This window comes from Herpailurus yagouaroundi, unplaced genomic scaffold (assembly GCF_014898765.1).
Source record: "Herpailurus yagouaroundi ecotype Mexico unplaced genomic scaffold, PumYag 142, whole genome shotgun sequence".
Lineage (NCBI taxonomy): Eukaryota > Metazoa > Chordata > Mammalia > Carnivora > Felidae > Herpailurus > Herpailurus yagouaroundi.
Window position 1 is genome coordinate 27,915,866 of NW_024412397.1, and position 25,653 is coordinate 27,941,518.

General features: G+C 43.0%; 1 protein-coding gene across 1 annotated transcript in view; it reads left to right on the forward strand.

Moving 5' to 3' along the window:
• Positions 1–25,653, forward strand: part of LOXHD1 (lipoxygenase homology PLAT domains 1) — a 160,612-nt gene that overhangs the window by 46,924 nt on the left and 88,035 nt on the right. Inside the window, exons 7-12 of the mRNA XM_040478489.1 lie at positions 1,618–1,741; positions 4,198–4,448; positions 12,858–12,993; positions 13,554–13,714; positions 14,700–14,786; positions 15,182–15,317. Of these exons, the coding sequence (XP_040334423.1) occupies positions 1,618–1,741; positions 4,198–4,448; positions 12,858–12,993; positions 13,554–13,714; positions 14,700–14,786; positions 15,182–15,317 (895 nt within the window). The remainder of the gene's footprint in view (positions 1–1,617; positions 1,742–4,197; positions 4,449–12,857; positions 12,994–13,553; positions 13,715–14,699; positions 14,787–15,181; positions 15,318–25,653) is intronic.

A 25,653-nucleotide genomic window follows, 5' to 3' on the forward strand; every position in this document is an offset into this window, starting at 1 on the left:
TGCCTCAGCTAGTTTTGTCTTGTAGAGGTAGTTAATGATACACGTTCTATTTCTCAGATTAGCTAAACTTCTCAGGTGAGGAATTTCCATCAGACACCAGGCCAGTAGGGGGCCCTTTATTGATGACAACTGTGAGGGTGGTATTGATGATGAGCTGTGAGGGTGGTGTTCTCCCTCTTGAAACCGTGGCTGGTACGCTAGTCTGTGAACACTGAAAGACAGAGATGGTGAATCTGTATGCCAAGGTTTATTAGTAGGCTTGATAGCTTCTCTGATAAACGAAGTCCTGTTTTCCTTCACTCTGCTTTTCCAATTTTGTGGGAGCCAGAGTAAAGGGGGTTAGGAGGCGGGCTGAAGCCTCAGACCTTTGTCATTGACTCCCCAGTCTCCCCCTAACATGGAGATGAAAGCCAGCGAGAAATGTGCAGATAGAAATGTTGTGAGAGGCTGGACTTTGACAGCAGAACCCTCTCTGGCCTGTGCCACAGTGGCCTCCAGGTGCTCAGCTTTAAAAGTACAGACACTCCATCAAATCAGCAGGCTCTGAAGGGTGACTCACACCAACCAAACTCACAAGGGACTGATTTATAACCCAAAGCCTGAATGCTGGATATATCTGAGGAGAGAAGGCTGGGAGGACAGTGGCTTCCAGTCACTGGTTCAGGCCACCGGCTTTTCCCTAGTGGGTGGTATCCTTGGGAAAACAGCTCTTAGCCCAGAAAGTTCTTTTTTTGAAAACGGGATTAGAATAGGGTGAGATGGCTTCAGGCAGCCCAGTGTGTGCCCTGTTTCCACACTGCAGACATTTTGATCTTAGGAAGGGAGTCTTTCATTGAAATCGCCACCCCCCCCACCCCCCCGCCGCCCTTGGGCAATCTTGGGAACACCTGGGCAGACACTTTCACTTTCCAACTCACCCTGTCTCCAGATGCTTCTGCCTTCACAGGGCTACAACTGGGGGAGAGATTCTAGTTATTGATGAGTCTGCTTATCTTAGAGTGGGTTTTCAGTTGGGTTCCTGGCACGCTTGAAAGGGCCTTTCAGCTCCTTGGTAAACTCTGAAAGACATTCTTATCTCAGCCTCGCCAGCCTGGCCCACATGTGAGTGCCCTGTGGGAGGCTTTGTAGACAGCCACTTCCATTATCCTCGCTATCAGTGGCTGATGTTTTCTGACCTGATCACCAGACCCTGGGATTCTGTGTGCCTCATTTGGGGCTTGTAATTCTCCTTGTGTGGACTCGGCTTCTCACCGAGGGTAGGGTCCCAGGCTTCAGCAGGTGGGGAAGGCGATGCTCTCGTTGCAGTCTGTAAATACAGGCTTCACACCCGGGTCTCACAGGGCACATCCTGCCAAATTTCCTGCACTTAGTTGTGAAAATGATCTGCAGCAGAGGAGGGAATAGTGGCTCAGTCATTCAAGTAGGAGGTACTTGCCAGTCGTCCCCATGTGCCTCTCAGTGCTTTGCAGAAAAAGGCACGTGCTTGTGCTAAGCTTTCCCTGGGCCACAAAGAAGGTGAGAGTGTATTCTTAGAGTGCATTCAAGTGATGGAGGTATTCGATCACCAGGTGCGCTGTTAGTGACCCTTGCCGTCCTGCCCTCTCTTCTCCTTCCCAGATTGTCATTGAAGATATTGGGAACAAGAGAAAATATGACTTCCCTCTTAACCGCTGGCTGGCCTTGGATGAAGACGATGGCAAAATCCAAAGGGATATCTTAGTGGGCGGAGCTGAGACCACAGGTAGAACTGAGAAAGGGGAAGCACGATTGGCTGGTATTTCACTTTCTGCCTCAGGTTCAGTGTTCTCCTTGGTGGGCCTGGAGGCCTGTGATCCAGCAGGAGGCAGCCAGCCACTCCTCCTGCTCTTGAAAGTGTTCCGTCCCTTTGTGCTGGAGCCTGAGGCTCTGCTGATGCCAGAGGAGGCGGGGGAGGTGCCCCTGAGCAGATACTAACTTTCAGGGCAGAAGAGATTAGCCACTGGGTGAAGCTGGAATGTGAACTCCTGTTCACAGTGGATGAGGCTGTGGATTTACTCTTAGCTCCTCTTACTATTGCGTGCTTACTGTATGCCAGGCACCCTAGGCACTTGACCCGTTTTGTCCCCTTTAATCCTCACAAGGACCCCGTAATATAGAAACTGTTATCATTTCCATTTCACAGAGGAGCAAACTGAGTCACATAGGCATTGAGAGACCTGTCCAAGGTCACGCAGCTGGCAAGTGACAGATCCGGATTCGGGCTGCCACCTTAGTCTCCACCCTGTGCGGATTCCACAGAAAACCCGCACCTCCCAGCACGGGAGTTCGTGGATGTTCCGGAACATCAGTGTCGTGCATGTGCCCATCTGAGAACGTGCTCTGCTGCACAGCATCCTGTTGCTTAGCACTGCACAGAGAAGAGGTCCAAGTCCTGGGGCACAGTATGCAAACTGCTTCGTGGTTTGGCTGCAACATACGTGTCAGCTGAATCTTCCAACTTCTTGTCTCACTTCCAGATGCTCACCTGTCTCGCTCCACCTCATCAGCACACCTTTGCTCTTTCCTGAACCTACTTGTTTTCTGCTTCTGCTGGGGGGGCGGGGGGGAGGGAGCTTCTCTCCCCTTGCCTGGCCCTCTCCTCATCCGTGCCTTCCCCCGCCCCTCCCTGAGCTGCTGGCCTTACTCTCTCACTTTATCTTTAGAATATCTTTCTCCTCAGCCTGTAATGCCATTTCTCTTCTCTACACTCCTCAAATTCCTGCTCCCTGTCACTCCCTCTGAGCCCTCCCTCCTTCCTGTAGACAGGCACTCCCTCCCTTCCTTTGCACCAGACACTTGGGCAGACCTTGACTGCTATCAGTTAGGAAATCACACGTTCCTCTGCTCCAGCACTTTCCAGCCTTGCACGTTATTTGTAACTGAAGCTTGCGTGTTATTTACTCAGAAACAGATAGGAGGGGCGCCTGGGTGGCTCAGTTGGTTAAGCATCGGACTCTTGATCTCAGCTCAGGTCTTAATCTCAGGGTCGTGAGTTCAAGCCCGGTGTTGGGCTCTGCACTGGGCATGAAGCCTACTTAAAACAAAACAAAACAAAACAAAACCAGATCCCAGAATGGGTCTGCTCTGACCCCTTTAACCCTGTTACTCTTACTCTTACTGACCTCCAGTGGTAGAGGAGAAGGAGAAACGTCTGTCAAAGGCTGGGAATTACTGGTAGCCTGGGCCATGGGAGTACGTACTGGGTGTGTTTTGGAGAAACAGAGCTGGAGACACCATTTGTTCATCTTCTAGTCTCCCTGAGGCCTTGCATGTAGTAAGCACTCAGTCAGCGTTTGTTGAACAAAGGAAGGTGTAAACGCTTCAACGAATCAGGCATCCCGTAGCTGCATGTGGCTAGCTCCAAAAGACTTTCAGGATTTTCATTTCCCTGGGTCCGGGGCTAGGGGTGAGGCAGGGGGTGGGGTGGAGGGGTGTGTGCCTGTACACCATTGCCTTAGACCCCAGAGCAAAATGGAGGGAGGCCAGACCTGAGCAGAGTTTCCTGTCCAGATGCTGGTCTTTGGTGTTTTCTCTTACTCAGTCCCACGTCACAGCTTAATCTCCCTTTGCTGGCTCTTGCCCAGAACTTCATGTCCTCGTCTCACCTCCCGACTGACCAAAACCTCAAATGGCCTGACCACAATGTGCTCTCCTTCCCTCACTCTTTCCTCAACCCACCACGTCAGGCTCAGACATGAGTGCCCTCTATTAAAAGTTATCTTTTTAACTTATGAGCAAAAGAGCAAGCAAAATGAATCAGCTAGCCCCGAATATAAATCTCCATTAATGGAGTTGACTCTTATAATTAAATCAGACATAACAGAATTCGTCCGGCAGCTATTAATAATATGCACATGGTAATTAACATTAATAACAAATACTATTCTTAGCCAACTCAAATTCCTCCTTCTCTCTGTTTCTTGTAATCAGGGCTGGCAGCTTCTTAGGGTAATACCTGCAGTTTATTCCTAAACTCAGATACATTGACACACAAACTGAAAAAAGAGCACAAAGCGGAGAGGCGCACTGGAGGTCATCTGGGGAAGGAGGACGAGGGGGGAATGAGGAAGCGTGGAAGAGGGAGGGCCTAGGGAGGTGGTAGCCAGGGAGGGGAGACTTGGGTGGGATTTTGTAATCAGCTGGCACTAACTTTCTCCTTCCCTGTTGCTTCCACACCAGCTATTTCATATATTGTCACCGTCTTCACTGGGGATGTCCGGGGTGCCGGGACCAAATCCAAAATCTACTTGGTTATGTATGGGGCCAGAGGGAATAAGAACAGTGGGAAAATCTTCTTGGAAGGCGGTGTGTTTGACCGTGGCCGCACAGACATCTTCCACATCGAGTTGGCTGTCCTCCTTAGCCCCCTGAGTCGGGTCTCCATCGGACACGGCAACGTAGGCGTCAACAGAGGCTGGTACTGTGAGAAGGTAAGGGATGCCCCAGGGATGGCCCTTTCCTGATTCAACCCCTCTCTTCTTTAACTTGAAAATACAAACTCTGACCTGCTTCCTGCTTCCTGCTTGCTTTGGACCAGCTACAGAGCACATGGGCAATCCCTTTCATTGGGCAATTGAATTGGTAACATGCCCGTCCATCTTGTTCTGCTTATGGTCAGGAATGAGGGCTGCACTGTGCACGTATCCAAGGGCCAGACTGCAGGATAGCTTATCCAGAGGTAGTAGTTGGTAGTTACAAACTATCCTGGTTCTTGGTGTAGTGTTTCACTTCACCTTATAAATCTGTCAATCAGCAAGTATTTTTGAATGTATGTTTGCATTGTGGAATACTTATGCTTTAAAGCATATACTCAATGAAAGTAAACTATAGATAATGATAAGAAAACAAATATACATTTTGTCTACCACCCTACTTAAGAAATACTTTTCCAATACTTTTGAAACTCCACTGTGCCCTTACCCAATCATAAAATTTTCTTTTCCCCAAAGAGCATACACTATTATGAATTGTTACCTATGTATATATTATTTGTATGTAGCAGTTTTCATTCAACAGTATGCTTTAGACATTCATCTGAATTGGTAACAGAAACTGTACTTCATCAATTTCACATTCATTCCATTGCATGAATCAGTCACCATTTATTTGTTTGTTCTTTAATTTACAGACATTTTGGGGTTGTATTTCTTGATGTTTGCTAATATAAACATGACATTCTTATACATCTTTGTACAAACATCCAGTTGGTTGATAGTATATGTTCAAGTATCTTTTCGTAGCTTGCCTACGATGTTCTTTGAGCAAGGGAAGATTTAATTTAGAAGTGCTTTATCCAGGGGCACCTGGGTGGCTCAGTCGGTTAAGTATCTGACCTTGGCTCAGGTCATGATCTCATGGTCCACTGTTGGGCTCTGTGCTGACAGCTCAGAGCCTGGAGCCTGCTTCGGATTCTGTGGCTCCCTCTCTCTGCCCCTCCCCTGTTCACGCTCTCTCTCTCTCTCTCAAAATAATAAATACAAATTAAAAACAATTAAAAAAAACCCTGTAATTCTTTTAAAAATATAGATTCCTTGACTACAATGCAAGTCTACTGAGTCAGAATTTCCAGGTAATTGGGATATTCAGATAATTCTTATCATTAAGGAAGTTTCAGAATCACTGATTTAGTAAATAGTAATTCTTTCTCAACTGTTCTAAAAAGGCAATTTAGTCTCATCAAATTCCCCAAATGTATGGTTTTGCCTCTGAGCTTTTTTGTCTGTTCCATTTATTGATTTAATTTTTTCTGACACTAATACAATACTCACTCTCATCATTTCATATCTTTATGTAAGTCTTGGTATCTTCTAGGACAAATTTACTCATCGTATTCATCTTCCTTAGGATTGTATTAATATTCATGGCTCTTAACCCTTCCATAGAAATTTTAGAATTTTCTTGCCAAGTTCCATGAAGAATTATGTTGAACAGAATTCAATTGGATATGTAGATCCATTTGGAAGAATTGATATCTTTACTAAGTACTTTTTATATGTATGAGCATTATGTACCTCTTAAAATTTCGGTCTTCTTTAATATTAGGTCTTCTTTAATATTTCCCCTTTTTTTTCCTTACTTTAAAAGTTTATTTATTTTGAGAGAGAGTGAGAGAGAAAGCACATGTGTGTGTGAGCCGGAGAGGGGCAGAGAGAGAGGGAGAGAGAGAATCCCAAGCAGGCTCCCTGCTATCAGTGTAGAGCCCAACAAGGGGCTTGATCTCACCAACTATGAGATCATGACCTGAGCCGAAATCAAGAGTTGGATGCTTAACCGACAGAGCCACCCAGGAGACCTAGTGTTTTTCTATAGTTTTATATCTTTCTTGATAAAGATCTTGCACGTCTTTGTTAGATATATTCATAGAGGTCTTATAATTTTTGTTTCTGTTATAAATATCAATTTAAAATTATATTTTTAAACTATTTGTTTAAAATAGAAGAAATAGAAATACTCTGTAGAAATAGAAGGACTTTCGTGCATTGAGTTTACAAATAGCCATCTTACTAAACTTTAATTAATTATAATTTGTCTACAGATTTTGGGAGAAGTTTCTTTATAGAAACTTTGTTGTTTGTGAATGGTGACAGTTTGGTTTCTTTCTTTCCAAAGCTTATATTTAATTTTTTGTTTTTTTTTTTGTATTTGACCACATGGGCAGTACAGTGCTGAACAGTAGGGTTAATAGTAGACATCTTTGCTTTGGTTTTGATTTTACAGGAACTGCTTCTAATTTTCTGTTGAGGTAATTATGATTTTTGAGGGGTTTGGTAGATAGTCTTAGATTAGATTAGGAAATCCTCTTCTATTTCTGTATTGTTCAAAGTTTTTATTATTTATTGTTGAATTTTATCTAATGCTTTTTCTGCATTTAATGCTCTAGTCATGAAGCTTTTCTCTTTTACTTGTCAATTTGGTGAATTAGGACTGCATTTTCTAGTGGCAGACCAACTCCGAATTTCTTTAAGACAAACTTGGTCATAAAAGGTTTTAATTTTACATGCTTCTGGAATTGGTTTGCCAGCATTGTATATAGAATTTTTGTGTATATGTTCATGAAGGGCATGGCCCTTAATTTTCCTTTCTCCTATAGTCCTTGGCAGGTTTGATCCTGGCATGGAATGAGAAATACTGTCTTTCCTGAAAGAGGGTGTATAAAATTGCAGTGATCTGTCCCTCAAAGTTTGGTTGCAGTCTCTTACAAAATTGTGTGTGTGTGTGTGTGTGTGTGTGTGTGAGAGAGAGAGAGAGAGAGAGAGAGAGAGAGAAATTACTGATTTAAAAAGTTGTTGTGTTTGTTTTGCTGGTTATAGAATTATTTAGGCTTTCTATTTCTTCTCAAATGTTTTATTTATTTATTTAAAAATTTTTTTTAATGTTTATTTATTTTTGAGAGAGACAGAGACAGAATGCAGATGGGTTAGGGGCAGAGAGAGAGGGAGACACAGAATCCGAAGCAGGCTTCAGGCTCTGAGCTGTCAGCACAGAGCCTGACGCGGGGCTCAAACTCACGAGCCTTGAGATCATGACCTGAGCTGAAGTCAGACGCTCAACCGACTGAGCCACCCAGGCGCCCCATCTTCTCAAATGTTTTAATGAGCTGTATTTTTCTTGGCATTTGTATGTTTATAGGTATCAAATGTATTGGCACTTACAGCGTTAGTCTTATATAGCATTCCCTTATCTTTTTAACTTCTGCTGCATCCATAATTATGATTCCCTTTTTATTTCTAACATCATTTGTGCATGCCTTCTTGCTTTTTAAAAATAGCATTCTCACAAAAAGTGTGTTTAGTCGTTTTAAATAATCAACATTTGGCTTTGTTTATAGTCCATTTTATCTCTATTTCCATGTTGTCGGTTTCTGTTCTCTCTCTTAATTTCTCTGGGTTTCTGTTGTTGCTATTTTTCTAAATTCTTTTTTTTTAATGTTTATTTTGAGAAAGAGCATGTGAGCGGGGGAGGTGCAGAGAGAGAGGGAGACAGAGGATCTGTAGTGGGCTCTGTGCCAACAGCAGAGAGCCCGATTGAAGGGCTCGAACTCATGAACTGTGAGATCATGACCTGATGCGCTGAAGTTGGACTTTCAACCGACTGAGCCACCCAGGGGCCCCATTTATTTTTCTAAATTCTTAAGTTGGATTCTTAGCTCATTAATTTTTAGCCGACTTGTTTTCTCATATAAGCATTTGATACTATAACTTTGCCTCAGAGTAGTGCCCTAGCTGCACCCCACACATTACAGTATGGAATATTTTTATTACCATTCAGTTTAATTTTATTGCTTCATTTAAAAATCAACTTTGTTGAGGTATAATTGACATAGAATTATACTGTGCAGTTCTATGAGTTTTGACAAATTCATATACCATGTAACTATTACCAGAACCGATACACAGAAATTTCCATCACTGCAACCTGTTTCTTGTGCTCCACCCACCCCCGTCAGTCTATACGGCTCCAAACACTAACATGATTTCAGTCACTAAAGATTAGAATTGTCCTTCTTAGCATTTAATATAAGTGGAATCATGCAGCGTGCACTCTTGTGTGTGTGTATGCGCACGTGTGCGTGTGACTTCTTTTACTCAGTATAATATTTTTGATATTTATCTGTGTTGTGTTGCATATTAGTAATTTATTATTTTTATCACTAAGTATTATTTCATTGTTAGGGTTTACAAGTTTGTTCATCCATTCAACTGTTTGTGTACATTTGGGTCACTTCCAGTTTTTGTTCTTTGTCTGCTATTATGAACAGAGCTGCTATGAAAAATCATGTACAAGTCTTTGTATGAGCATGTTTTTAATTTTTTTGGGTAAATACCTAAAAGTGGAATATCTGGATCCTGTGGTAGATATACACATATCTTTTTAAAGATCTCCCAAGCTGGTTTCAAGTGGCTATACTGTTTTGTATGCCTATCTGATGTATGAGAATTCACTATCGCTTGATATTGTCAATCTTTTATTTATTAGCTATTATAATGGGCATATCATGGTATTTGATTGTGATTTTAATTTACATGCCTTTGATTACCACTTATGTTGAACATTATTTTCATGTGCTTATTGGTCATTTGTATATCTTTTGTGAAGTATCTTTTGACTATCTAAATTTTTTTTTGTCTTTTCATTACTAATTTATAAGAGCTATTCATATATTCTTGATAGAAGTATTTTGTCAGATATATCTCTATATGTTTGTGGTGTATTAAGTATAATCTCCCAAAGTGTGACTTACCTTTTCATTTTCTTTTTTTTTTTAAGTATATTTATTTATTTTGAGAGAGCAAGAGCGAGCGAGCAAGGGAGGGGCAGAGAGAGAAGGAGAGAATCCCAAGCAGGCTCCACACTGTCAGTGCAGAGCCCCATGTGGGGCTCCATCTCACAAATTGTGAGATCATGAACTGAGCTGAGATCAAGAGTTGGATGCTTAACTGACTGAGCCACCCAGGTGCCCCTCCTTTTCATTTTCAGGACAATGTTTTCTGAAGAGCAGAAACTTTCAATATTGATGAAAGGCAATTTGTCAGCTTTTTCCTTTATGCTTTTTTATTTTTGCTTTATGCTTAGTTATTGTTCTACTTAAAATTTTTCTGTGACCCATTAGCTATTTTGAGGTGTGATTTTTAGGTTTTAAATACATGTTCTTTTGTTGTGTTTTGTTATTTATTTCTAATTTAATATCATTTCAACCAGCAAATATAGTCTGTATGATGCCATTTAAGGAGATTTGAAATTTACTTTACAATGCATGTTCAATTTGCACATTTGTTCCTAGAGTTGAATTTAAGATTTTGAGTTTATATATTAAATTCAGTTTATTAATACTTTTATTATTTGAATTATCTATTTCCTTACTAGCATTTTATTTGATCTATTAATTACTAAGAAAGATGTGTTGAAATTTCTCACATGAGTGGTAGATATTTCAATTTCTTATGGTAGAGCTAACAGTTTTTGCTGTATATAGTGTCAGGCTATGTTATTAAGTGTGGAGTTACTATAGCCTCTTGGTGAATTAACTAAATCTTTACCATAATCCAGTCTGACACCATCTGTCTTATCCCTGCAAACTTAGTCCACTTATATTTATTGTACTTTCTGGCATGTTGGTTTTTCTACTTTTATACTTTTTGTTTCTTTCGGATTGGTTGTTTTTTTCCCTTGATACTAAATTAGAAATTATATTCTGTTTCTGGTTTGTTTTGTATTGTTGTTTTACTGGTTACTCTTGAAGTTTTACCCTACATACTTAATGTGGCAAACCCAAAATTCAGTTACCATCTCTACTTTCTTTTTGGCAAGGACCTTGAAAATCTCTAATGGTAATAACCCTGCATCTGGGCCTCATGCTATTCTCGCTTAGTGTTTTAGCTTATTTTAAATTATTTTCAAATCCACACGTGAGATACAGTTTTGTAGAATCACTGTTTAGATTTACCTACGTGCTTGCCAGTTTGTTTGCTTGCCATCCCTTCTTGCATCAGAGACCTTATTTCTGGTGTCCATTTTCTTCTTCCTGAAGTTCACACTTTAGAAGTTCCTTTGGTTAGGGTCTGTTGGTGGTGGGCTCTGTTTTTGTTCATTTGGGAAATGTTTTTATTTCATCCTAATACTTGAAAGATAATTCTGGAGTACAGAATTCTAGATTGAGTTATTTTGCCCCTCCCCTCCCCCAGGCATTTTCTGGCTTCTGTTAGTCTAATTGCTGTCAGCTCTCTTTTCTGTTCTGATGCTCTTATCTTCTTTTTGTCTTTGACATGCTGGTGCTTCTCTTGGACACATCTAGGTGTCCGTGTATTACTACTTATTCTGCCTGGGACCAGGCTTACGGTAACTAATTCTCAGGGAAGATTATTATTATCTGTCTGGAGCAAAGGCAGAGAAGATAGGATCCCTTTGCAGATGTTCCCCTCTCTACCTTTTTTCTGAGGGAGCAGCTCCTTCAAGTGTTTCTGCTTATTCAGGATTTGTAGTTCAGATCCTCCAGTTTGCAAAGCCCAAGGGCTAGCCTCCTGCTTCCAATTGGCTGTTGATTTTCTGATCTCTGAGTGTCTGGTATTGTCTTTTCGCTTTTGGTGCAGCACCAACTTTAGCCTTCACATATACCCATTCTCTTGGCTTCTGCTCACTCTGAATTTTGCTGGCTCTTATGGCCTTTCTGTAACTTCTTGTCAGCTCAACAATGTATATAAAATGATATTTCCTGTTATTTATATGGCCTGTGGGTATTTTGCAGTGGTGAGAGGCTTTTCAGACTACCTTGTTTGTTGGACTACCTATTTCAGAAGTAGAACTTTTAACAAGAATTTTTAAGTACTTATTGTATGCTTAGAGCCATCTTTGGGGGAGCCATAAGGGGTGAGAACATACAACCTCAGCCTTTTAGGACTTTGCTCCTCCTATTGATCAAAGAAGACTAATACACATGTAAAAACTAGAGAGCAATTCAGGAGTAAACTAAGAGGAAGTAATTGCAGGATTTGTTCAGAGGGAAGAAAGAAAGGCTGTTAAATAATTGTCGGTGATTATTACTTTCTGTGCCCCTAGACCACCCTCTGTGGGTGCCCTCCATCTTTGTGTACAGGTAGGTCCACTTCTGAATGCATGGTTGCATAGACTCTTCAGCATAAAAGATGGCGTGCAGTAATGGGTCCCAGGGGACCTCAGCCTTAATAGGAATCCTGAAATTCTTGCTGATGGGTGTAAAAGGCCCCTAACTAATAGGAGTCAGGAGCATTTATGCTTCTGGTACTGACACCAACTAACTCCAAACTCGGGCACTTCATTCCCTTTTCTGGACCTCAGCTTTCCCATATGTTGAATGCATGTTGGAGTAGACTCTATGAATTGCTAACACATTTGTGTCACAGGACTAAATTGTTCGAGGAGGCTACTGCCTGAGGCTCTGAGACATCATTTATCTCTAGGGAGGAGAGTTTCTCTGGGAGATTGAGGGTGTACACACTCCCCTCCCCCACCCTAATCTTTTATCTTCCTTCCCCTTGGTTATAAGGCAAGGTTTCATACGGCTATGACAGTCATACAGTATTAGTTGAATTCTCAGAGATATCTGAGAATATCTAAGTGTAATAATTCAATCCAAGGAAACTATAGTCAATGGTAATAACCATAAACAACTGACAACAAACACCCAGTAAGACAGTAGTTTGTCAAAATGCTTGATCAGCGCTAGAGTCAAATTAGCTTTCAAGTTAAAAAGAAGATAAAGCAGAGAATCTAGCAATGTGAATAGTCAAAATTTCTTGGTTGATAGAAAATCTTGTGGTGTCACAAGAACATTCCTTTGGACATCTCTAATGTGAGTGGCCTAGGCTGGATACACTTCTGAGTTCTAAACTCATGAGTTCAGAATGTGATTAGAGAAAGTGTAGGAAAGGTTTAATGAGGCTCAAGCCCCAAAGAGAGCAGTTTGTTTTTGTATTAAATTCCAGATACACATTGCTCTCTATGTGATTGACCTTTTCCCTACAAGACAAATGTAGGGAATTAATGTTGTATTCTAGCTCATTTGGTTTGGTCTGAGGTTTTATGAAGCGCGTGAAGAAACACAGGGTTCAAAGAGTATGTTATATATAGGGGAGGATTCGGGATTTGGGCTGGTAAATTGGAGGACGGATAATACCTACTTGGGAAGACCTCTTGTGGGGGGGTGGGTATTTCTTGGTCAAAGGTTTAATGAGGCAGAGAACAGTAAGAGAAGTGCCATTCCTTGAGGAACCTGATGTAGACGACCCTCAATATGAAGAGGCTGCCAAACTTTGTAAGGGTCCCAACCTGGGGACCTGCTGCAGGAGACTCATCTGCCCTCCCAGGTGGTGATTCTGTGCCCCTTCACCGGCATCCAGCAGACCTTCCCTTGCGGCAACTGGCTGGACGAGAAGAAGGTGGACGGGCTGATCGAGAGGCAGCTCTATGAGATGGTGTCTCTCAGGAAGAAGAGGCTAAAAAGTAGGTGCAGGGGCTGCATCAGAGGCTGGTGGCCTTTCAGACAGGGCCAACAGAGGCCAGGATGTCAGACCCCTGGGCAAGAGCTTCACCTCGAAGGAGTCCACTTCTGCTTCTCAGGTTTCCTCTAGAAAGGAAGGGAATGGGCCCCGCAGAGCTTGGTTCTCCAAGATACAGGCTGCGTGCCCGGCATAGAGTTACACAGCCGGCACCAAGGCCTAGTACCCCTGTGACCCCAAACTGTATAAGCTGCTGTGAGGGGCTAGATGTTAAACTGAACGGTTTAACACAGTGCACTCTAAATATACAGAGGTGCAAGGTGTCAACTCTTCTCCCTACTTAAAACATACTAATAAGGCTTCCACGTTAAAAGGAACATTGAGGTACCCTCTTTCAAATAGCAGGGAATCCTTGGGTTCCTAATACTGGCACCTGTTAGAGCGGGTTTCTGAGAGTGGGCCACACTTGTGCATGGTCTGTGCTTCATTCCTGAGCTCCTTGGATTTGCTCGCCTTCCCCACTGGTAACACGAAAATCTCTTTATTCTTGACCTGTCTCTGCAGAGTTCCCCTGGTCCTTGTGGGTCTGGACGACCGACTTGAAGAAAGCTGGTACCAACTCTCCAATCTTCATCCAGATTTATGGGCAGAAGGGGCGGACAGATGAGATTCTCCTGAATCCCAACAACAAGTGGTTCAAACCAGGCATAATCGAGAAATTTAGGGTAGGAAGGAAGTGTAATGGGCTGGGAGGGATGAAGGAGGAAGGGACATAAGACGTGTTTGTCATGGGGATGGTTTTCTAAGCCAGATTTTGAATCCAGTTTGAGGACAAAAGGGTGCAGTGAGAAGTTCAGCTCCTTGCAAGGGGTGCCAGAGTGATTTACAGGCAAAGTATTGATTGAATGGTGTGCACTTTGGAACTGGCCCTTCACCTGAATCAAACACTGCAGAATCAAACCTGGGGGACAGAAGCAGGTATGAAATGCTCTTGGGGAGCCTAGAATCCTGGGGAATCATAGTAGAACAGAGACCCTGAGCCCGCAGCGTCAAACCACCCCATCTGGAATGAATTAGAAAGGAGCAAATTTAAGGTAAATTGTAAGTTTAATGCTAAATTTCTGGTGCATATTTAACCAGAGCAAGGCTTATTTTGCCAACAGAAGTGTGCTCTGACCTTTAGGTGAGAATGATTTGTAATTTTCAGCTGTCTTCCCAGAGCACCCCGCTGGTGCTTCTGTTATGCACTCAGTTCATTGCTCTTCATGTATTTGTCTCCCGGCTAGACTGCCAGCCCGTTTGGGAAAGGGCGTGACTGCTGTATTGATCTTTGCATCTGTTTCAGTGCCCAGCAGAGTTCTGGGGCTGTGGGCCTGTGCTAATTTACAGGGTTGCCATATGGGTTTTGTTACTGGGAGTTTACTGCTTGGAAGATTTTCTTTATTCTGGATCCTACTGTGGGTCAGTTATTTTTGTTCAATTTCACCAGGGCAGACTGAATCCCGGCCCTACATGGCTATCTTGCCCTCACGTGCCCCTGGTCGCAAGGTCACGAGAGGACAAAGTCTATGAGGGTGGCTTGAAGCAAAGCCATCCTCACTGCTGAAGAAGTGGCCCAGGGTGGGTGCCCTCCAGGGAGGGGGTAAGCTGTGAGGATAAACACATTTCACTTGATTATGTCCACCCAAGGCTTGTTATTTCACCCCATAGGTTGAGCTCCCGGATCTTGGCAGGTTTTACAAGATTCGGGCATGGCATGACAGAAGGAGCCCTGGTTCTGGCTGGCATTTAGAGAGGGTGAGATGTGCCATCTTGGGGCTTGGGAGGTGGTTGGGAGAGGAACTCTTTCTAATGACCCTGTCACATAAGTCTGTTGGGAGTTGGGGTGGGTAAGTGTGGGTCTCGAATTTGGACACACGGGGACTTCCTGAGGGGAGAGGACCTCCAAAGCAGACTAAGAAAATGCACAGGTGTTTAGCAGACTTGCATTCTTCCCCGGTCACCTGGCTGCTGGGCAAGCGTGGGTCTCCAGGGACCAAGAGGGACAAGTGTTAATCTGGCACTCCGCTTTCCACAAAAATCCTCTTGACAGGATGGTTGTGGCCTCCCTTAGATGCAATAGCAGAAACAGGGCCCCCAGGGCGTGGTGTATCTCTGGGACACCCCCTTGCTCACCCAGGACTTCATTCCAGATGACCCTGATGAATACCCTGACCAAGGACAAGTATAACTTCAACTGCAATCGCTGGCTGGATGCCAACGAGGATGACAATGAGATCGTGAGGGAAATGACCGCAGAGGGCCCAACGGTGCGGAGGATAATGGCCAGTGAGTACCCACCGTCCTGGGGGAGGCAGCGGAACTCCTCCTCGGTGTGTCAGCAGGGGGCTGGCCCATGAGCTGGTAGTCTTGTCTGCTGTACCTCATCAAGCCCCCTCCAAATGCCGGGTGAACTTAGTTCTCGGCCTTAAGACTGGCTTGAAGGAGTCATCTCTACAGCATGGTACCAGCGCTCTATGATGGTGGGTGTGGGGGAGCGAGGTGACGTTTATGGGTCTTCAGGTGGGCTATGAGGGGATGAGAAGACTCTGCACTGAGCAATGTTTCTCCACAGCCTTCCTGACATTAAAGAAAACATCTTCTTCAAATTATGCATGAAATGTTCCCCCAAAAGGAAGGCTGTATCTGGTGATTGGCTACCCCTGATGAGTCCTCTATTTCTATTTAAGGCCAGTAGGAGAGGGACTAAGCTTTTAATCTGGGGCCCAGGTTCCACATTGAAAGGGGCCAAGGGAGATCATTTTACCTCTAGGTTCTAGTAGCAGAATAGACAGAGACACAGCACATGTCCTGCCTTTGCCCCTGGCAGACATTACTGAGTGATCACAGCATTCTTTCCCATTGAGTCTGAAATGAGTTTCAGCGCTCTCGATATAGCTCCCCAAGCAGACATTAGCAATTGATCAGAATTGGCACTTAAGATGATTAATCTATTTGCTATCACTGTGGTAGTCCTTAAGTTTTTAATAGTATAGCAATATTGCAAAATTACAGAGTTAAGAATATATAGAAAACAATGTCACTCATAGTTGCAGTAACCCTTCTAAATATTTGGATAGTGTCACTTCTCAGACATTTGTACATCTAATAGAAGCTCTGTATATGTTTGTTGAATGATTTAAATAGAGGTAAATACTCAAAAACTTAGAAACCCCACATAGCAAATATCAACTACAAAAGCACCCTGTTAGCCTAATTAGGCAGTGCTTGCAATTATGTATCATCTACTTTATGGTTCTTCTTCATTTTTAAATAAAAATGTGACCATAGAATATTTGGGTTCAAGGCCTTTAAAATAGCCTGGTGCAGTTCAGGAAAGTGAGGCGTTCTTGCCCTGATCATACAGTCAGAGAGAGAGTCAGACCTAGAGCAAGGTCTCCCACCTCCTGGTTCAGGGTCTACACTCTGTCTTTTCACGTTCAGTAATGTTTTCTGTGGTAACAAGGCAATCATGTCCCTATGGACATGGTCAATAATAGCATTATGCCCCAAATTGAGACTTACTATATAACACGTAGCCCATCAAGGCAGAAATAAACCTGCTCTTATTGGATCTGGCCCCTTTGTGCACCAGAATTGAGCCCGAGAGGAACCAGTGGGGCTGGGGTCTTAGGACTAACCCCTTCCTCAGTCTTTCTAACCAATTCTCACGACTTTAGATCCTCACTCCCTGTTTCTGAAGTGACCCTGCTGCTGTCATTCCTGAGCCTTTTTGCTGGTTGCCTCTCAAATTGCACAAGTGAGAGCTCTGATCAGTTCTCTCTGGTCTGGTAAGTCAGGGCTTCTCAGACTTCCCTGTGCATTATCACCCAGAAGGCTTTTGAAAACACAGCGTGCAGGGTTTCTGATTCAGGAGGCCTGAGATGGGACCCAGGACCTGTTTGTCTCACAGATTTCTAAGTGGTGGCCCTGCTGCTGGTGAGGAAACACTGTGCTAAGGCATTAATCACCTTTCCAGGGGCTCTCAAGCCCCCAAGTTCTTGTTGCCATTGTCTGTACTTGTCCCTCTCCCCTAGCTTTATGGATGAAACCATTTTTTGTTTGGTTAAAACTTGAAAATACTGATAGATTGTCATTTCAGTGAGGTTTTTCTACTTAGAATGCCCTGGATGTTCTTTCCCTCCACCTCCTCCTTACCCTGACTGAAGCCTGGCTTCCCCGTCCATCCGAACCTGTCTTCTCTCACAAACTGTGGGGCCCGGGGGAGGGAGTTCGCCTGACTCCCTCTGCACTCTCAGACTTGGGGCTCACACCATCTCACAGTGTTGCCTCTGCCCCCGATCAGTCCCATCTTTTGGTGGCCTCTGCTCACTTTCCTCTTTCGCTGAAGGTGATGTGGTGTGCCCCTCGGTCGTTGTCCACACCTCCACCTCTTGCCATCGTTCTGGGGGCAGTGTTGTTAGTCTGCTCGGGCTGCCGCAACAAAATACCACAGACCAGGGGCTTAAACAACAGAAATTACGGTTCTCACAGTTCTAGAGGCTGGAAGTCCGGGATCAAAGTGTCAGCAGGGTTCGGTTCTCCTGAGGCCTCTGTCCTTGGCTTGCAGACGGTGGCCTTCTCTCTGTGTCCTGACACGGTCTTCCCTCTGTGTGGTCACGTCTGTGTCCTGATCTCTCCTTCTTATGTGGACATGAATCGCATTGGGTCAGGGCCCACCCGGAGGACCTCATGTTATCTTAATCCCCTCTTTAAAAGCTCTGCCTTCCTATCCTGTCACATTCTGAGGTACTTTGGGTTAGGACTGAAACATATGAATTGGGGAGGGGACTCAATTCAGCCCCACCCCAGATATGCTGATGAGACTCTCTGAGGCCTGTGCCTGGTAATCTGCATTTTAATCAAGCATACCAAGCAATTTGTTTGCACATCAAGACTTCAGAGCCTCTGTGCTGCTTCTTTCAATGTTCATGTGGAAAATCCCTTTACCCACACCCTGGTCCTCATCCACTTTGCTGATCGCTACCTCTCACCCACTTACCCAGTCCCCTCCGTCCCCGTGCCTCACTCAGGATCAGCCCATGAAGCTCCTCTGAGCAACACGTCCCACCTCTGGCTCAGGCTCCTGCCTCCCAGCCCTCCCATGACCTTGATGACACTGCACCCCGTCCTGAAATTCCTTCTAGCTCCTTACTCCCAACACTTCTCCTCGTCTGTCTCACGGACGTGTGGAGGATGGATTTTAGGGGCGAGTCTCTAAGAAGTCATCAAGGGCAGAGAAAAAGAGGTCCTGGGACTGGGCAAAGATTGGCTAGACTAGAGAGAGGATAAATCCAAGAGAGAGTTTGAAGGTGACCGTGGCGGGACTTGGTGAAAGAATGCCATGGGAACACAGCGGCGAGGTGAACTTTCTGCTCAGGATGTTGGGAAAAACTGTAGATGAGGTGCCATTTGAGCTAGGTGTTCTCTGAATAGGGATGTAACAGATAAGGAGAGATCGTGGCAGGAAGAGCATGTCTGTAGGTTATATATGTAAATGTGCACATAACATCTTTAAACAGGGTATGAGATGTGGGGCTATCATAGCTGTTGGTTTTGTCTTCTGTGATGCTGCTAAAGAACCCTTCCAATGAAAAAAGTCTCTAATGAAGAGCTGAATCAAAGAGCTGTCTGTCCTGGCTCTAAAGGCAGTTTGGTGCCTTCTGGGGGTCCTTGGCAGTACTTCTGAGCCCATGTCAACTTGGATTCCTCGCTCCCAGATGTTTTATCTGGCCCACATAAATTTCTCTTGTGCTGGGAACACCCACCCTGGTGTCCTTACACACCTCTACAGGAACTTGGATCTCTTTTTTTGGTCTGGATACTTCTCTGTAACAGTAAACAGAGCTGGTGACAAGTGCCACGTCCCCCATTGGTACCACGGTATAGTGGATAATGTGCAGGGCTTCCTGGCAGTCCCTTAAGTGGAGCGTCTTAGGCTCATAAGTCCCAATTTAAAACCAGTTCTCTAACTTTGAAATTGTGTACTCCTGGTTTACTACATACATACATACATACGTACATGCATCCTAGGGCCTTTCAAAGAAGCAGTTAATGCCATGTCTGAGAGGGAAAGCCTTTCGGGAGCGGCCTCGCTGACTCACGCAGCCCCGGGACACGGACTAGACACACCGCTTATGATGTATGTGCACCCTGCCCTCCCTCAGGAGCCCGGTGAGATGTAGAAGCAATGCGATCTGCAATCCCTACTGCAGGCCCGGCAGAAGTGATGCCACACCGCTGACGAGTGGGCGGGAGACCACTGGACTCGAGTGCTGAATATCGAAGCTTCTTGTTAATCAGTCCGAGCTGTAATTTTTAAATTAAAGTACAAGAGGCTCTGGTAGTATGTACCCATCTGTTGGAAGTCTACGCTGCTGATAGCTAACAATACAGCTAGTTTTAATTGTCTGTAGACTTCCCGCCAGGATGGAGCTTGAGGATGGACCTCAACAGCTGGTGGTCTGGGAGGGACCCCTGGAGAAGATCGGGAGCCCCGAGAACTTCCAGCCAAATGGGCCTCAGCGCTCCTGAACAAAGAGGACTGGAATTCCCCGGGCGAAGGGACGGCTGCATGCCCTCATCAGTTTGCTTCTGGGAATTGCCGGGTGGTTACAGCTAAAACTGCAGAACTGTCCATCAGAATTAAGAGTCAGCAAGGCCGGTGTTCCTTCTTCCCGTTTGTGCTTCCCCATTTCAGTACTCACTCCACTTCATGCTGTTCATCCCTCTTGCTGCTACCAGTTCTGTCCCTGGGAGCTAAACAGAGAAGCATCAGCTTCACTTACGCAAAGGCTGAAGGTTGAAGACACTTCGTGTTTGCATTTCAGCAGAGGTGACTGGAGAAGGCAGAAATGCTCTAATAAGTTCAGGGGCTGTGGCCCTGTGAAGAGGCAGAGTAGGGGCAGGATGCTTTTGCCCCCACCCCCCTTGGTTCCAGTGCCCGCCTGTGCCAGCTCTGTGGGCAAGCAGTCATTCTCTGCCTGTCCTTCTGACCAGAGCTTTGGCTACACACACTGCGTCTTCACAGACCCACATGTTTAATGGTCAAATGTGACTTTCAGATGTCTCTACATCTCCAGATAAAAATGGGTATATTACTGAAAACGTAATGTGTGCATTGGCTTTAACTTTTTGGTGATTTGTCTCATTCCTGGCATACTTTATCTTCATTTGTAGACGAATCATCCGTGAGTAGTGTCCATTTTTCAAAACAGCAGCTTTATTGCGGTATGATTCACGTCCCATACAATTCACCCCCTTAAAGTGTACCGTTCAGTGGCTTTTAGTATGTTGATAAAGTCATGCATCCGTCAGTACTGTCAAATTTCAGGACATTTTCATCACCCCCAGAAGAGACACAATACCCATTAGCAGTCACACTCTCCTCCCTCTACCTCACTCCTCAGACTCTGACAACCAATAATCTATATATTTTTTTGTCTCTGTAGATTTGCCTATTCAGGACATTTCATGTGCGTGGAATCATATAACAGGTGACCTTTTGTGTCTGGCTTCTTTCACTTAGCATATTTTCAAGGTCCCTCCACATCACAGCTCCTGTTAGTACTTCATTTCTTTTTATTGCTGAGCAATATTTCATTGTACGGATAGATCACATTCAACTGTTGATGGACATTTGGGTTGTTTCTACTTTTTTGGCTATTGTGAATAACGCTACTATGAACATTCAGGTACAAGTGTTTGTGTAGACATATCCTTTCACTTCTCTTGGATATACACCCACCAGCGGAATTGCTGGGTTACATGGTTACTCTTTGTTTTTCAAAATAGGTGCACCATTTTGCATTCCCATCAGCAATGTGTGAGGGTTCCAATTTCTCCGCATCCTTGCCAACGCTTCTTCATTATTCTTTTTTCCAGGTTGTTTTGGCCATTCTGGGTCCTTTTCAGTTCCATATGAATTTTAGAATTGGCTTTTCAATTCTAAAGGATTCTGACAGAGGTTGTATTTCATCTATAGATCCATTTGGGAAGTATTACCATCTTAACAATGTTAAGTCTTCCAATCAGTAAACATGGGATGCTTTTCTAGTTATTTAAATAATCTTTAATTTTTTCAGCAGTAGTATTTTATAGTTTTCAGAGCAGAAGTTTCTCACTTGTTTTTTTAAGTTTATTCATGTTATTCTTTTTATGCTCTTTTGAAGGGAGATGTTTTATTAATTTCATTTTCAGATTGTTTATTGCAAGAGAAATACAATTGACTGAGTATATTAATTTAATACTCTACAACTTTGATGAACTCATTTATTAATTAGTTCAAATATTTTTTAGTGGAATCCTTATGATTTTCTATATATAAGATCATGCCATCCATGAATAGAAATAGTTTCACTTCTTCCTTCCCAATCTGGATGCCTAACTGCCTTGGCTAAAACCTCCAGTACCATAATGAAAACAAATGTTGAAAAGCAAATACCTTTGTCTTATTTTGAGCTTAAGGAAAGCATCCGGTCTGTCACCAAAAATTCTGTGTTAGCTGTAGGGTTTCATAGATGACTTTATGGGTTGATAAAGTCCCCTTTTATTCCTAGTTTGTTGATGGTTTTCTTTTTTTGTCATAAAAGAATGTTAGATTTGGGAGCACCTGGGTAGCTCAGTCGGTTAAGCATCCGACTTCAGCTCGGGTCATGATCTCATGGTTTGTGAGTTCAAGCCCTGCGCTGGGCTCTGTGCTGACGGTTAGGAGCTTGGAGCCGCTTCAGATTCTGTGTCTCCCTCTCTCTGTCCCTCCCCTGCTCATGCTATGTCTCTCTCTCTCAAAAATAAGTAAACATTAGAAAAAAATTTTTTAAAAAGAATGGTAGATTTTGTCATATGTTTTTTTCTGAACCTATTAAAATGTTCATGTTATATTTGTTTTTTATTCTATTGATGATACATTACATTAATTGATTTTCAAAACTTATATCCTTAGGATAAATTCTACTTTGTCAAAGTATATAATTCTTCTTTATGTTGCTGGATTTGGTTTGCTAATATGTTGTTGGGGATTTTTGTATCCATATTCATAAGATATATAGGTCTGTAATTTTCTTTTCTTGTGATATCTGTGTCTGGTTTTGGTATCAGAGTAATGCTGACCTCATAAGATGAGTTGGAAAATATTCCCTCCTGTTCTTTGGAAGAATTTGAGAAGAATTGGTATTGATTCTTCTTTGAATACTTGGTAGAATTCAGTGGTGAAGACATTTGTGCCTGAGCTTTACTTTGTGAGTAGTCTTTAGATTACTGATTTAATCTTTTCACTTGTTATACGTTTATTCAGACTGTCTGTTGCTGGTGGCCAGTTCTGGTAGCCATTCTTTTACTTTCATCCTATTTAGGTCTTTGAATCTACAGTGTATCTCTCTATATAGCAGATAGTTAGATCCATTATCAATTTTGCCAATCTCTGTGTAACAGTGTGACTTTTTTTGATATTTGACTGCTGACAACTTTCAAGTTACACTACCCCCCCCCCCCTTTCTGCCTAATATCTGGGCAATTTGATAAAAAGACTGGATGCTTCCTCCCTTAGCACTGGTGGAAAGTTCAAGCCATGCAAGCCCTGACCCCCACAAGGGAACTCTCATCTCTTAATCACCATAAAATCCCAAGCTAGTCATCCTTCCCTGCTGTCTCAAGCCATTTTTGGACCTTCTTGGGAACCTACCATACTCTCCCCAGAACTCATTATGTGAATAATACATCTTATGTTCACTCTTGGTACATGTGTAGCGTCATCAGCCTTGATATCTGAGCAAATATGGGGTGAAAAACCCATCCTGTTTCTGCAGGATGACGACCACACTCTGCTTTTTGATTAAAATATTTAGTCCATTTACACTTAATGTAATTACTGATATGGCAGGATTTATGCCTGCCATTTTGCTATTTGTTTTCTATGTTTCGAATATTTTTTTTTGGTTCCTGTATTTTTACATTACCACTTTCTTTTGAATTGAATAAATATTTTCTAGAATACTGTTTTGGTTCCCTTGTTTCTTTTAATATATACATTTTTTGTAATTTTTTAATGGTTTCCCAGAGAATTACAACTAACAACTTAATAGCAATCTAGTTCAGATTAGTACCAACTTAATTTCAATAATGTACAAAAACTTTGCTCCATTGTAGGTTTGTTCTCTTCCTCCTCCTTTGTGCTATACTATCATATAAATTGCATCTTTATACATTTTAAATCCACCAGTGAAGTTTTATATTTACTGCTTTATGCAATTGTCTTTTATAAGATATGAGAAGAAAATAATTACAATAAAAAATCACATGATACTGTCTATACATTTGCTATGTTGTTACTTTCCCTGGTGCTCTTATTTCTTTGGTTGAATTCAAGTTGCTGTCGAATGTCTAATGTGAAGGACTTCCTTTAAATATTCTTGCAGGACAGGTCAACTAGTGATGAATTTTTTTCGCTTTTTGTTTATCTGGGAGTATTTTAATAGCTCCTTCATTTTTAAAAATAGACTTTATTTTTTAGAGCAGTTTTAGGTTTACAGCAAAATTGGGAGGAAGGTATAAAGATTTATCGTACACTCCATTCCCCCATACATGTATACCCCCTCCATTATCATCATCCCCTACCAGAGTGATACGTTTTGTTATAATTAGTAAGCCTACATTGATACATCCTTAGCACCCTGAGTTCATAGTTTACTTGTGGAGCACTCTTGGTACTGTACATTCTACAAATGGTTTGGACCATTTATAATGGTCCAATGGTTTGGACAAATTTATGATGACATGTATCCACCATTATAGTATTATACAGAGTAATTTCACTGCCCTAAAAAATCCTCTGTGCTCTGTCTCTTCTTCTGTCTCTTCCCTCCTACCCAATCTCTGGCAACCATTGATCTTTTTACTGTCTCCATAGTTTTGCCTTTCCCACCCTAACATTTTTTAACTGCATCAGGACCTTTAATCCACTCATTTTATTATCACCTCTTCTTGTACTTAGTTTTTTCTGTACCTGGATGAGATTGCATGGGCCACCATTATAATCTACCTCTAAACATGCCCTTATCTTTTCTTCCCTTATATCCCTCTATTATGCTTGCCTGGATAACCTTATCCTAGGTGAAGCCAACAAGTGACCTATTCAGTTATTGTAGATTTACTGTAGTACAACATGCAGCCTTGCGAATGGCCTCATTTTATTTTTATTAAAAAAATTTTTGTCTCAAAAATAAACAAACATTAAAAAAAATTAAAAAAAAAAATAAAAGGGAGAGCCTGGGTGGCTCAGTCGGTTAAGCATCCAACTTCGGCCCAGGTCATGTCTCACACTCCATGAGTTCAAGCCCCATGTCGGGCTCTGTGCTGACAGCTCAGAGCCTGGAGCCTGCTTCAGATTCTGTGTCTCCCTCTCTCTGACCCTCCCTCATTCATGCTCTCTTTCTCTGTTTCAAAAATAAATAAACATTAAAAAAAATTTAAAAAAATTTTTTTAATGTTTATTTATTCTTGATAGAGACAGAGCACTAGTGGGGGAGGGGCAGAGACAGAGGGAGGCACAGAGTCTGAAGCAGGCTCCAAGCTCTGAGCTGTCAGCACAGAGCCCAATGGAGGGCTCGAACTCACAAACCATGAGATCATGACCTGAGCCAAAGCTGGGTGCTTAAGTGACTGAGCCACCCAGGTGCCCCAGGACTGGCCTTATTTTAAGTTTATGACTCAGTATATCTCAGTTTGTACTCAAGGCTCTCCCACAACCTGTCACTCCTCTGAGGCTATACCTCTGCCCTCCTTGCAGTCTCCATAGTTGTAGTTTCTTGAACCCTGGAAAATCTAGTCCTTTATCTATGCTCTGGTCATTCTTCTTCTTCCTCTCTAAAGAACTTCACCTTCTCTCCTGCATCATCATTTCTTTTCTCTACAGGATCATTCCCACTTAGTATAATAATCTAGTATCTCACATCTTAAATATTTTATAATAAAGCATCTTTAAACCTAATCCCCACTCCAACTATTATTTCCCTTTTGTATTCCTCTTTACAACAGACTTCTTGAGAGAGGTCTATCCAGGCATCCAGGTGCTGTACCCACTTTCTCACTTCTTTCTCACTCTGTTCAAACTTTGCTGGAGGGATTCTTCCCTTCCCCCACAATTTCACTGAGGCTGCTCTTGTCCTCAACACAAGTCCTTTCCATGTAGCTAAACCAAAGATCACTCTCTATCTTTGGTGGCATTTACTACTGAAATCATTCCTGCCTTCTCTTGGCTACAGAGACATGTCCCCCCTGCTTCCGTGGCTGCTTCTCATCTGAGTTGCTAGCTTCTTCTGGGCTTGATCCCTAATGTTGGTGTCCCTCTAATCCTTGTCTACATCCTCTCCATGGGGGATCTAATTCCCATAGATTTCAGTGGAATCCATGTGCCAGTGATGACCAGTCATGCCAACAGTCCTGACTCCCCAGACACACATGCAATTGCCATCTTGGCCTCTCTTTATGAACATCTAATAGACACCACAAATTTATAATGTACAAACAGAACCATTGATCTGTATCTCCAAACCTATCCTTCCCCCTAGGCATCCATACTTCTTATTGGGAACAGTACCCAGTTGCCCAAGCCAAAACCCTAGGAGTCATC